The 14,352-nt window shown below is 40.7% G+C and overlaps 1 protein-coding gene across 2 annotated transcripts in view; it reads right to left on the bottom strand.

The window, feature by feature from the left end:
* Positions 1-14,352, bottom strand: part of ENPP3 (ectonucleotide pyrophosphatase/phosphodiesterase 3) — a 709,815-nt gene that overhangs the window by 559,759 nt on the left and 135,704 nt on the right. For both annotated transcript variants that reach the window (XM_069235161.1, XM_069235162.1), the window contains exon 4: positions 9,060-9,182. In XM_069235161.1, coding sequence (XP_069091262.1) covers positions 9,060-9,182 — 123 coding nt within the window. The remainder of the gene's footprint in view (positions 1-9,059; positions 9,183-14,352) is intronic.

The following is a 14,352-nucleotide window of genomic DNA, read 5'->3' as shown; positions in this document are numbered from 1 at the left end:
GACACCAAAAAATGGAAGCTCTTCTGCCACTTAGCTGGGAGTCCACTAATGTAAAACTTTGTGGGGAAAACATAATTTATTTCCCACAAAGCTGAACTGAGCTCTCGTTTCAGTGAAAGCCAGCCAGGTGGTAGAGGAACAGGAGTTATATGGTGAAATATTTTGCGTTCAGAGATGAACCAGGCTGCCACATGCAGCACAGCCCTGAAAGCGACAAGATATGTTCTAAGTAATCCTGTAAGAAATAAGCCACAATAATTGAGCCTAGAGATAACAGGATCTTGTACTAGGTACAAGTCTCAGGAATAAACTGTCTGATGCCACAAAGTAGTCTTCCAGTACAAAGCCTATGCTTCAGTGAGCGCATACACTCTATTGTACAAGGGTGTGTGTGTGTTGATGCATGGCCAGACACTAGAGGAGAGACAGAATGTACCATATCGTACTAGATATGGCACATTTCTTTCCTCACTCCCTTTGAAGTAAGACTTATTAGCAAGTTTGGCGCAACTTTGCCTTCCTTGCATCAAAGAATATTAAATATTGGTCTCAATCTCTTATCTCCCACACCATGCAACCCATATTGCAACTTCTGTTTATTCTACTGATTTTATATTTTTGTTCCTTCATTTTTTATGTGTTTCTAAGAGATGCTGATCTCATTGGTTTATAAATTGCAAAGTTCTCTATAATCCCTTCGGGTGAAAGTTGCTCTATATGAAAGCTATGGATAAGTAAATCCATCCAGAGTGACCTAGAAGCAACAAATAGTACACCCTTGGGAGATCCACATTGTCACTGTTAAAAAACATAATGAATTTATTTTAGGACCCAAAGTAATCATTATGAAACATTTCTTGAGCAGTTTTAGTTGTTTTACCACAGCTTTATTGTACACTTGTTCAGATTTAATAGTGTAATATTAAGCATCAAAGCAGGTCTGTTTTTTGTAAACTAGAGCCAAACTAGTAGTGAGAATGAATCCACCATGCAGGGATTGTGCAGCCAGTCTTAAAAGTATCTTGTGTGAGCTATTACCTGGATACATAGAATGGAAGGAGACTTGTAGTGAACAGGCAACTCTCATTTTATTTTAAAAAGAGAAGGAACAAGGGCAGACAGAAGCCTGTCCTCCCAGAAAGATACTTGAGCACATATTTTTCAAGGTTTTGCATTGTCCTTGCACCATGCAAGAGGACGTAAGGCCGACGCAAAACCTAAGTGAGATTTATGAAGCGACACAAAATCACCTTGTCTACCTCTGCATGGCTTGATAAGTCTAGAGTAACTCAAAGCAGCGCCAATTACTGCCTTGCATTGCTCTGCAGCAGAGAGTCATTCCATGGGTGAAATGTGGGTGTTCCCACGCATCCATCAATGGATTTTGAAGCATTCACAGATTTACCATTACGGGTAGACCTGAGAATGCATCAAAATGCTACACCAGGAGAAAAATCTTCATTTCACCTCGTTACTTCCTTTTTCTACGTGTTGCAGCACACATAGAAGAAAATGTATTATAGGATTGCTTTTGTGCAGGTAGGTGTGCCTTTCTGCATAAAAACAATCCTGCCTACAATGCAGGCACCCTTGCAACATGACAAAAGGGTGCCTGCGTCGGAGCTAGGCAGCCAAGTCTGAAGATAAAGAAAGATCATTTGATTTTGAAAATTGTTCAAGGTTTTCAAATAGAAGCTTATATAATAGCATGAAGAAAATGGAAATGCTGGTGAATGAAATGGGGTCACAATCCTGTTTCACTTGAGGTGGTTCAGGAGTTTAATTTGTTGTCTGATTTGTTTGAGAATGGTTTGGCTTACAGGACAGTAAATATGTATAGGTCTGCCATTGCAGCTGTTCATAGATTCGTCAATGGTTTATCTGTGGGCCAAAATGTTAAGGTGAGAAGGTTATTGAGGAGTATTAGAATTGCTAAGCCTCTTGGTTCTAGATATAATTCACTTTGAGATGTACCTATGATCTTAAGCTATTTGGAGAGTTGGGATGAGGAAGAGAACATTACCTTATGGTTTTAACATTCAAACTTACTATGTTGTTATGTGTGATGTCTTTTCGTAGAGTGTCTAATGCGCAGGGATTGGATGTGTCATGTAGGTCATATACTCCAGAAGGGATATGTTTTCATTAAGCACACAGAAAGAAAACATATTCAACTTTGACTCTCTATCCTTTTTTTGATGACAATGAGAAGTTCACCTACTCTGGCACCGTGGGTAAAGACATAATGAACAGATCTGGTGTGGACGTGAGGTTGTTCAGTGCACATTCAGTGCGTGGAGCTGCTGTTTCAAAACCTTGGATGAAGGATGGTAATTTGCAAGACATTGTGCAGATTGATCTTCAGATTCTACGTTTAGGCATTTTACTTTAAGCCTGCGGAGTGTGCAGCAAATTCTTTGAGTGCTAAGCTTTGAACATGCATACTATTGGCTTCCAGGTCTTGAAATAAATTGAGGATTTTCCACAGCCATGGTGGACTGATAATCTGGACTTTTTTAAAGACAAAGAAGCTAAAATTCTGGTTTACCCATCCCAATAATTTGCTAAATTTATTTTCTTAAAGTGCAAGTTTGATACAATTGTACAGATAGACTTGGAAGTTTTGAAAGACCGACTGAGGGAATTGGTTACAGATGAAGACTTTAAAGAATTCCTGTTGGAGATATTGCATTTTAACTTGTTATGTTGGAGTTCTCAGCTATTATAAAAGAAGGAAGAGTGTTGGTGACGCAGGGTATGAATTGGCTTTGGAATGTTCTATAGTTCTGTGTTCTTCGAGCTTTAAAGTGGCAGCAATAAAGGGATTTATGCATAATATTAGCCTCTGTGTCTTAAATAAAATGTAGACTTTTCAGCACACCAAGGCTGTGCAAAATCTACAATCAGCATCTTTCATGACCATTTCTAGGTGAAGTTATAAAGGATACTGAATTTCAGGATGTCACCCAAGAACCTGCCAAAAGAACAAAGACAAATCCTGTCACAGAAGACCTACAAGTTAACTGGAAAGCAACAGAAGCTAGCATTCTATTACTGTGAGAGGGACAAGATCTACTAGTCATCCAGTGACAATAGAAAATCAGAGCCTGAAGACTTCTCTTCATTCCAATTTAACCACTGTCTAATAAGAAAAGCATATGCCACAGTCCATACTCATAGAGATGAAACAAATGAGAACGGTGAGGACAATCTATGACTGCAGCATTATTGTCTGGGAGGGAGACAAAGGGCCTGATTTAGAAGAGGAGGATGGGTTACTCAGTCACAACGGTGATGGATATCCCGTCCGCTGAAATCTAAATCCCATTATGTCCTGTGGGATTTAGATTTCAGCTGACGGGCTAACCATCGCCGTTGTGATGGATTGACCTGTCCACCGAGTTCTAAATCAGGCCCTAAGAGTAGATAATGATGAGCTAAGCTGGGGTTTTGATTAGATGAACATGAGATAGTTCTGTAAAAGTACACTTATACCACATACAAGCACTACATACATTGCTGGTACTTAAAGTTAAAAGTGAATGATTGGGGCAAGAGCCTTCTGGATACCCACAAAGGGGTGCCAGACGTATTCCAAGCTGAGAATTCAGCCCACTAGAAATGACACTAAGTATAGTGCCCGAGTGCCTTCGGGAAACTTAGTTTCACTCCCACAAAAAGCCTCAATTGAGTTTCTTTTTGTTACACAGTTATCTAGAAAGATATTTAAGTTTCAGGTTGATATAGCACCACCCATTCTTCCAACCACATGTCTATGTGAAAAAAGCTATAGAAAAGCATATAATCAAAATAGACTCTTCAAACTCATTTTTTTAAACGTAAGGGTTCTTAACTCCCCCAACAAAATATGACCTTGGGTTATTTGGGGCGTGAAGACCCAGGCATAGTTTTACTTCAAGTGATACATTTGGAGAAAAATATCACCTCAGAATGAATCATAGGGGCTAGCATGTTCAATTCTGGGCCTGCAGGAAAACTAAAACGGCAGGCAGGGCCGTTTTATGTAATCAAAACCTCAAGCTTACAACATTAGAATCTCCTGTGCCCAAAAGGCAGAGACAGTAGGGTAATTACAAAAACACATACCAGGACAACTTCGAGATGAAGTATTGAGAGACTGGGTGGTAAGAGTAGAGAACCACCTCAGTTTGTGAGGAGATTTTAATACAGTGTAGGAACCCATTCCAAACAGGCTAGTAAATTCACATATAATAGATATCCAAAGTTACAAATAGCCAGAGTGAGGTTTTCATTCTACTCCACAAATCATATTCTAAATCTATCCATATAATCACATGCTTACTTATAGGCTTCAAAACGCATGCATGGTAGGTGGTACACTGTCTTGTGTTGATTCATGTGGATGAAGGTCTTTACCTCAGGCAAGAGGATACTGGAAATAGCCACGCAGGCCAATGGAGGAAGTATACAAGGCTGAATGAGCAATACAAATAGGAGAATAAATTATTCAAAAATGCCCCAGAAGATACTATTTTGAAAAACACTGGGATGCATTTAAGGACACAGTCAGGGTAAGTGCCCTGTCAGCAATACAGGAATAATGATTACTAGATACTAAACTTGTCCAATAGATGGAGTATTTAGAATGCAAGACTAAATAAACACCTACCAAACCACGAAATAGAGGATTGGCAACTCTAAAAGAACGGTGAAGACTACAGAGAACTAGCAAAGCCAAAAGAAACATTTTGAGCCTAAAGCAAATGTTTTATGAAAAATGCAACAAAGTGGAAAAAATGAAGACTAGTATAATGAGAAAACAGAGAGTTAAATGACACATAACAAAATTAAAAAACTGGAAAGGATTGATGTTACAGATGGAAAGGTAAAAGGGATCTATTTTTGACATTCTACTGAAAACTATACACACATAAACCAGTTGTTATAAACAAAATACTCACCTTTCTAGATCTGATGTGATTCCCAGCTCTCTACCCAGAGTGAAGAGAAGAACTGGATAAAGCTACTGAAGCCTAGGAAATTTTAACCACCATCATAGACATGCACCCTAATAAAGCACCTGGCCCATCTGGGCTATCAATAGCGCTTTACAAATAATGTTGTTGTCTGCTTCTGGGAAATCTGGTAAATCACTTTCCCATTTTTAACAGTGATCTAAGCATCATTTCATCAAAGAGAGAGGCAGAGGTCGTGGTGAACCTGAAACGGGGCAAACCAGCAGAAAATTGCAAATCCTAGAGACCTACAGCTCTACTAAATGCTGATGTTAAGATCTTAATCAGGGTGCTTATTAAAAGACAAGATTAATTTTTCTGACCATTGATAAAACCCAACCATGTGGGTTCTATCAAGGACATACAAGTCTCAGAAGGAAAGAAAACAGCTTGTTGCAAAAACTATGACTCTGGCATAGTTCTACAAGATTTGCTTTCCAACCCACGCGTGACACAGATGAACTTGGATCAATGCACCAACACTCAATCTGAAAGACAGGTTATTGTAGCCCTGCAGAACCCCACCCAATACATTGCTGAAGTGGAATCATTGCTTTTGGGTTGCTAAAAATCCCTAACCTGGAATCTGGGGCAGAGTGGTACCGGAAACAAACCTATTTCGCTCTTTACAACATCACACGTCCAAATGACACTAAGAACAATAGACACTTTTAACTAAAGACATTTATTGCAACAGGGTGAACCTGTTTCTTGGCACATCTGAAATAACCACACAGGGTATCATAAAAACTGCAAATATGCATGTTGTGAAGAACAAGAATAAAATGAACATTTCTAACACAGATAAACTATCATTAAAAACCTAACATCTTAAAACATACCTCTATGCACTACACTAGGAGAGCATGGAAAGTAGAACTTGCAATCTAGATTTGATTTTCTTAGGGGGAAGCAACACACTGAATACTTTGATGACAGCAAAAGCTGTGCTTAGCGGAGAGGTGTGAAAGTAGTGAAGCAATGTTCCCTGCAAAAGGAAGACACACAACACAGCAGCATCCTTTCTTCTGGCCTAGCTTGTCATCTGCATCAGGTGCGATGAAGCATCTTCTTAGTGTTTTGGCAGAAGTCAAGACCATCTCCGGCAGCATCTTTTTGAAGGACCTCTCCTGACAAGCCATCAAGTGGCAGCCCTTTCATACTATCTCTTATCAAGGATTGGAATTTCTTACATAAATTCAGGAATTTCTGCCAGAGATTATTTGCATCAGGTGTGTGTCCCAGACATATCCTGATGATCAAGTAAGGTAAATAGACGTAAGTTCTGTCTACACTGTTTTGACTATTCATATATAGTTGCTCGAATTTAACCTTGACATTGTGATAATAAGATACTTGCCACAGACTGATGTGGCATCAGATATTCCATCTATGTCATTGTCTGAATGACTTGACACTTTCACCATTCTTGGAAAGTTGAGGTCAGACAAGATCTGCAGTAATGGCAGTCATGACAATAATTCTGATGAAATGGGGTAAAGATGGAAGCTTGGTTTGCCTAAAATGGAGTCAGACCTAGCCATGATGGAATTGGGCCTTAAGAACTTTATGTCAAGCTCACCTACTAGCAGAACTAAGATAAAAGGCAATTCAGCCAATCTGCAGGCTCTAAATGCAGCAAACATATTTGACAGTGTAAGCTGGGATGTCCTAAAATTGGAACTAGAAAAAGTAGAAATGGGAGGGAGGATGAGAAGTTGGATCCTAGCTAACTACAAGGGTCCTTATTCAAGGATTAAATTAAGTGGCTCTTGCACTGATAAATTCCATTTGCAAAGGGGAACTTTGTGGGGATCCTTTCGTTCACCCACACGCTTAGCCCTATCTAATGAACCATTGGGTGCATTAATAGTAGCCAACAAAGTAATAAAAGGTGTCCCACTTGCCCCAGAGGAGGACAAAATCAGATTATCAGCAGACAATATGCTCCTCTCCCCGAAAGACTGAGAAAAGTCCCTTTCTGAACTTGTGAGATGTCTGGAAAATCTTTGAAAAAGTTTTGGGGTGAGAAAGAAAGTAAGAAAGAAAGAAGGAAAGAAAAGAAAGAGAGAAATAAAAGACAGAGAGAAAGAAAGAGAGAAAGAAGTAGAAAGACAGGTAGATGGAGTGCATTGACTAGCGTATGTGGAATGTTTGTGTGAGGTGATGTGAAACACTCCAAAATAAATTTACAACAGCATTAGCAGGAGCTGGAATCTGATAAAGCTGGAACATGCCCTGTGCTCACATTTCAAACACAAAGACAGCACTAACATAATTATGAAGTAAAAACAGCAACTTTTGGAACTGAAAGGAATTATCTTGTGTGTGTATGTGCTCCATGTGAAGGAGCAAAATGCAGTCATTCAAAGTGTACTTATCCAGTGGCTTGAATAGGCTGGCCCAATGCCCCCTGCTGTGTGTTGCAGTGGGCGGAGGCAAAATGTGAATGACACAACAGCAAACCAATGGGTGAATATAGATGACTAGAAGCCTCTTTCATTAATTATATTACACATCTAACGTTGGTAAAATCAAAACATCTTGGCTAATGCCAGTTCTAAAATAGTTTACTTTATTGAAATGAGATCTCAGACATTGTGGTCTGCTGACCAAAGCAGGTCACCATGCTTGTGATGGCATCCAATTTTAGTGAATCTCAATTTGCAACCTTCCTCATTTATATGGGTAAGGTAGGTCAGATTCAAGCAAACTATGATATGGATTTTTAAGAACCTACTTTTAGTCCATAGATTGTTTTTCAAAAATCTTTACTGGTCACAGAAATATTGGTCGCAGTATGCCCCCTAATTTGCTGACTCAATCTACCTGTAACTATTGCCAATAATGTAGAATTATAGCCTGCTACTTGGGGCTATAACAGTTGTGAAAAGTGTTGAAACTTAGCTATAGGCCCGGGGTGCAATGGTTGAATGTTATAAATTAGAAATGGGGAAACAGAAAGACGAATATTGGAAGGCTGCAGAAGGTCTGTAGCAGCAGTTTATTGGCCTTGACCCAATCCATTGTCTTTAATAGAGCTCACAGCATTCAACTGTTCTAGTAAGGGTTTCAGAAAGTTCCTTTGTATATTAAGTGTGGTTAGACTCTAAAACCTATTGTTACAGCATTAACAGGATGGATGCTTCAGCATATAACTGAGCTTGAAAATTGTTTAACTGGAGACTTAGGCCCATATTTATACTTTTTTTGCTCCGCTTTTGCTTCATTTTTTGATGCAAAGGCGGCACAAACTTGCAAAATACAATTGTATTTTGTAAGTTTGTGCCGTTTTTGCGCCAAAAAGCAGCGTAAATGCGGCGATAAAAAGGTATAATTATGGGCCTTAGCATCACAGAAATGGCTCTCTTTGAGGTTCCGCAATAAGCTTGTTTTTTAGGGTCGAGCCTGCATCGCATGCGCTTGCGCATGCGTTTCGCTAAGCGAGAAGCTTTAGTTATTAAAAAGGGCTTGGAGCCCCGGCCACGTCACGTCAGTCTCTGTCATTGGTTTGTGGGCTTGCCTGTTAGAATCTGCTTGATTTCATTAGTGGAAGGCATGCATACGTCATGCCTTTTCCGGTGGATAGCCCTCCTCGAGCACATCGACCAAGTACAGAAAACATGCGAGGCTCGCTGTTTTCCGTCCGGCTCGTGAACTACTTTTTCTCTATTTTCCCAGCACGATCTCGCTTGGCAGAAGTCGAGCGGTTTACATAATATCGACCCTGTTACACAGTTGATTGCACTTTTTTCCAGTTAGTACATAAATGCACTTTTGCCGATAGGTTTCATTACCAGTGAAAAGTCGGGTTAGGAGTTTACAACGCTATCAGCTCTAACACGAGCAAACGCGAGACCCGTTGCATTGCAAATGCTTGTTTAACTTGTGTTGATCTTTGGTATGTACTTGATCCTCCCTTCCTTAACCACTCATTAAAAACCTAAATGTAATAAAGTCGCACACCTTCACGAATATACAATATAGACACCTTTCCTTTGTAAATTAGGAATACTTCACTGATTAAAAGTGATATACACAATTAGTTCGATTGAAACTTACTTGGTTTCAGGCAAATGTCCTCGAAATCCCAGCAGCAGTTACCATTCGCTGTACACTGACTGTCACACTGGCAGTCATTCGGCCCTCCTGCATTTTGATCATAGCATCGATTTCTGCAGGTCACTGTTCGAAAATAGAGACACATTTTCACTTAAAAGGGATTATTATTCTAATTCAATTGTCCGCTTCATGGAAAGAACGACAGAGCTGTTGTTGAACATGGAGGTGTGGAGAACACAAAAGATAACGGCTCAATCCATGATTTACGTTGCCGTGAGATGCCACTGCTTTCTTTTTTGCATTTGATACCTGTCCAGTGTACTGCTACCAAAACGCGAGTATGCATTTAATTGGTATATTTGGATTTGCAATGTTTTGTGACCTGTATTTTGTTTGCGTTTAGTTGCATGCATTTCTTGTCCCAGCACACTGGATAGGCACGAACTTATTAAGTTTAATGATGAAGTTTATTAAAGAGCGATTCAATAATAGTGTACAATGTGAGATATTAAACAATATAATAAGTACATTAAGATAACCACTAATAGTATAATAAATTACTTAGATAATTAAAGTATGAGTGCAAAGAGAAAGACAGAGGAAGAGGGAGAGAAGATTCGCCTAAAAATATTACATATAACTAATAAGATGATATAATATAAACATAAAAATAGTAATATTGTAAAGTAAATTCCACAAACTTCTAACTATACACTATATATATTATATAGTATGGAGCCTATTCACAAACTGCATTTTGCAGTATTTATTACTGCAATAAAGCTACTTGTACTATAAAATGCTATGCATATACTATATGTTTGGAGGGCTCTGGCTCCACCTCTCCTATCTTTTCTGGCTACGTCATAGAACTTGTATTAATAGCAAAACCAACAATGAGGGGAAAGGTTGAGGCGGAGACACTGCAAAATGCTAAGAGGCAGCGAGTGCTGGCAGAGTCGTGTCGCTTTTCTTTCTGAAGGAGGGAGAGGAGGCAAGCAACAACAACGGGAGGAAGCAAAAACAGCAACAGGAGTGCAAGCAAAAATGATGCGAGTAAGAAAGGAAGGGAGGCAAGCAACAATTATCGGAGGGTGGCGGGGACATGAAATAACAACCACCGCAGCGCAACAAGAAAAAAAAGTACTCAATTCAAACACAAGCAGCAGAAGGATACAAATAAAGCAATCGACCAGTATTTGGTCCATGCTTCAGGGATGGGGTAAACATTGGAAGAGAAAGCAAAACCAGCGCTGATTTAATTTATAAAGTGAAGAGGCCATAAATTGAAAATAAGGTCTTTATTAAGTTTTTTACGCCATCACAGGGTGCCAGTCATCTGAAGTCAGTTGTAGAATCTTCATATGACAGTTGTGGAGGGAACGATCCAAGGGAGGAAAGGGGAAACTGGACTAGACCAAGGGAAGGTAATAGGTAATTACAACACACCTCACTTAGCAGGGAGAGGGAAAATGAGAAATACAATCAGGCAACATAATCTGAGAAAGATAAGATTAAGATAAGTAACAGCAGTAAATATTCAACATTCTGAATCTATGAAAATATGTGGAGCAATATAGAAAGGGCAAGCCATATCAATAAATAGATATGCAGTGCAATAGCAACAGCATAGAAATATACAATGGTCTTAAAACAAAGTCCAAAATTAGTCTCAGAATAATGGGCAAGAAAAGATAACTTTTTGGTGGATCCCAGAACAAATACCCAGAAGGCAGAAATGCAACAGGTACCATTTCACAGAACTATTAATTCAATACATAGGGGGTCATTCTAAGTCTGGCGGGCGGCGGAGGCTGCCCGTCTGACTTCCCCCCTCCAAAATACTGCTCCGCGGTCGCAAGACCGCTGAGGGTATTTTGGCTTTTGCACTGGGCTGGCGGGCGACCGCCAAAAGGCCGCCCGCCAGCCCAGTGCAAAAACCCTTCCCACGAGGCTCAGAATTGAGCCGGCGGAGTGGGAAGGTGCGACGGGTGCAGTTGCACCCGTCGCGAATTTCACTGTCTGCAATGCAGACAGTGAAATTGAAAGTGGGGCCCGCTTACGGGGGCCCCTGCAGTGCCCATGCCATTGGCATGGGCACTGCAGGGGCCCCCAGGGGCCCCACGACACCCCATACCGCCATCCTGTTCCTGGCGGGCGAACCGCCAGGAACAGGATGGCGGTATGGGGTGTCTGAATCCCCATGGCGGCGCAGCGAGCTGCGCCGCCATGGAGGATTCAGAAGGGCAGCGGAAAACCGGCGGGAGACCGCCGGTTTTCCTCTTCTGACCGCGGCTGAACCGCCGCGGTCAGAATGCCCTGCGGGGCACCGCCAGCCTGTTGGCGGTGCTCCCGCCGACCCTGGCCCCGGCGGTCTAGTACCGCCGGGGTCAGATTCACCCCCATAATCTCTATGCCAAAGAGGAGTAGAACTTGCTCTTCCAGATCTCTCAATGCCCCCCCTGATATTTTCCTCCTTGCTTTCTCATACACATACTGCTTCTATGTTGTGACCTTAAGTGAACAGGATTATGTAAAATTATTTAATCCATTCCCCAGGTCTGACTATTTTCCAATTCTACAACATTCTTCCAATTTGAGATATTTTTAAAGGCACAGAAAACCTGGATCCTTCCCTCCTACGAGCTCTAGGAAGATCTACTCGTACCCAGTCCCCTTCCTTAAACAATGGAAGACTTACATGTTGTGTTTCATCGTATCTGTTTTTGTATTTTACTTGGTGCATGAATAGTTTCATTGACACTTTCTCTTTGTCCACTGTACACATTCTTTTTCCCATCAACCATGCTGCCATTCTTGTTCTCAGGTTTCTGCCCTTCAGGGACACAATTAGGCACCATGCAGAAAGCCCACACTGCGTCTTGAAGGACAGTTTTGATTGACACACCTGTTGACTCTGACCTCTTCAAACAATCTCTCACCATGCTATTCATCCTTTCAGCTAACTCATTGGCACAGGAACAATACAAGTCAGTCTTGTGACGACTAATTTGTAGCTTCATGGTTTCTGAGATTAATCATAGTCTATCAATATCAGAATAAACCTCTCCTTTACAGTTTTGACATTTAATGGGCCTATAATGTCTAAGGCTAATTTGGTCCGTGGTGTGTTAGGGACCTCCACTGGGGGAAGGGGAGGCTAACTGACGGTGTGTTGTGTCACTCTTTATGCACTCTATACATTCTTTCACCATAGCTTCCACCATCGTGTCCATTGCTGGCCATTAGGACCCAGACCAGACTCCATTCCAAATGATCTTTGTGAGCTAACTTGATGATTTTCCCCTAATCTCTTCTGGGGGAATAAACCCTTCTGGGGAAATTACCTTCTCACCATGGTACACAGTATCATTTATATATATTTAGTTTAATTTGTACCTCCCAGAATTAGGATAACTTGACTGGAACCTCATTACTACCTTTGCAAATGCATTCAATTAGCAATCTAATTTCTTCATCTCTCTTCATGTATTCCTCCCACTCAGTTCTGTTCATGCTGGCTAACTTTAGTACAACCTCATTCTTTTCTACTTCTGCAGTGTCTGTGGTACAGTCTAGAGAAGCACAGGAGAGAACATTTGCTACAATGTTCTGTGCTCCTGGAACATATTGTACTCCGAAGTTGAAGCACTCTAAACCTAAGACCCACTGGGGTATTCTGGGTGTGGTCCAAGTTGAATCTTTGGTGGTAAAATCATATACCAGTGCTTTATTATCAGTTCTGATCGTAAATGGAATTCACCACAGGAAACATTTTAAGTGTCTTATCGCCCGATAACATGCTAGGGCATCATTTCCAACCACCGAATAGTGTTTCTTGAACCCTTCACAGTTCTACATGCAAAGGCAACAACCTGTTCTTTCCCATCCATTATCTGTGTTAGACTATCTCCTAATCCTTTATTGCTGGTCTCTGCCATTAAAACTGTAAGTTTATTAGGGTCAAACCTATTTAATGATGGGGCTTTGGCTATACTGAGTTTTACTGATTTAAAAGCAGATTGACACTACTTACCCCATAAAAATGGACTTTTTCGTTTAAAAGGTTACGTAAGGGCTCTACAAAGCATGCATGGTTTTGTACAAACATAGAGTAGTACTCATAGAGACCCAGAAAGGATTTGAGTTCCTCTACATTAGTGGGAGCCTCTGTTTTTCCTATGGCATTAACAAGGTTTAACTTTGGCTTGATACCATTGTTAGAGATTGTGCGACCTAGATATTCCACTGCCCCCCAACCCAATTTCACATTTCTCCCTCTTCATAGTGAGCTCTGCCTACCTTAGTCTGGATATAACTTCTCTCAAAATAGTTTTATGCTCCTCTTTATCCTTACCATGAACCAGAATATCATCTTGGAAGCACATTGTGCTGGGGACCTCCTTCAGTACATGTTGCATTATCCTTGGGAATGCGGCAGCTGGCGAAGCAAGTCCAAAAGGCATGCGTGCATATTGGTAGGCTCCTAAAGGAGTCATAAAGGTGTGAGGTGGCACAATGCAAGTTGTAGCTCCACCTGATGAAGGCTGTAGCTCCACCTGATGGTAGGCAGATGAAAGGTGTAAGACACTGAAACCACTGGCATCCTTAATTAACGTTAGTATTTCATGGATGAGGGGCAGAGGATATCTGTCAACCCATGTGTTGGTATTCAAATCTCTTAAGACGATGCAGAGCCTTATGTCTTTTCCAGAGGATTTGCTAGCAATACCGATAGGGGCCAGCCATTGGGAACTTTCGAGACCTTGTGGGAAACTGATTTATCATTATGTTTCAATTTGATATGGTGCTGATAGTTTTGTGGTAATCCTAATTCATCAGAGAAAACATCAGGAAAGTATTACAAACTTCACTTCCACACATCGAGAGAGCTAATAAAAGGACTTAGTTGGAGCTATTTGGATCTAATTTAATGCCTAACTCTTTTTTATGGTGCCATCCTAGTAGATTGTACCCATTCATGGTAACAAGAACCTTTCCCACTGTTTTCCTCCTTTTAAAACCGATCTTCATTATGATCATACCTTCCAACGGGATGAGATCCCGATTATATCCCCCTGGTTTGATGCCTGATACTTCAAGTTAATTTTGCTTGACTGGAAACAAACTAAATAATAGGTTTTATCCACTAATATACAGGGCGAAGAGGAATCTGCAAAAACTGCGATAGGCTTATTGCCAAGTGCAATTTTACAAGAAGCATGGTGACCCACATGACCACACCTGTAACATTTCAATTTGTCACCCTTGACAGATTAACTCTTGTATTTCA

The sequence above is a fragment of the Pleurodeles waltl genome, chromosome 5 (assembly GCF_031143425.1).
Source record: "Pleurodeles waltl isolate 20211129_DDA chromosome 5, aPleWal1.hap1.20221129, whole genome shotgun sequence".
In the NCBI taxonomy this organism is placed as follows: domain Eukaryota; kingdom Metazoa; phylum Chordata; class Amphibia; order Caudata; family Salamandridae; genus Pleurodeles; species Pleurodeles waltl.
Note: the sequence above shows the minus strand (reverse complement) of the source record. Positions and strands in the feature narration are given on the sequence as shown.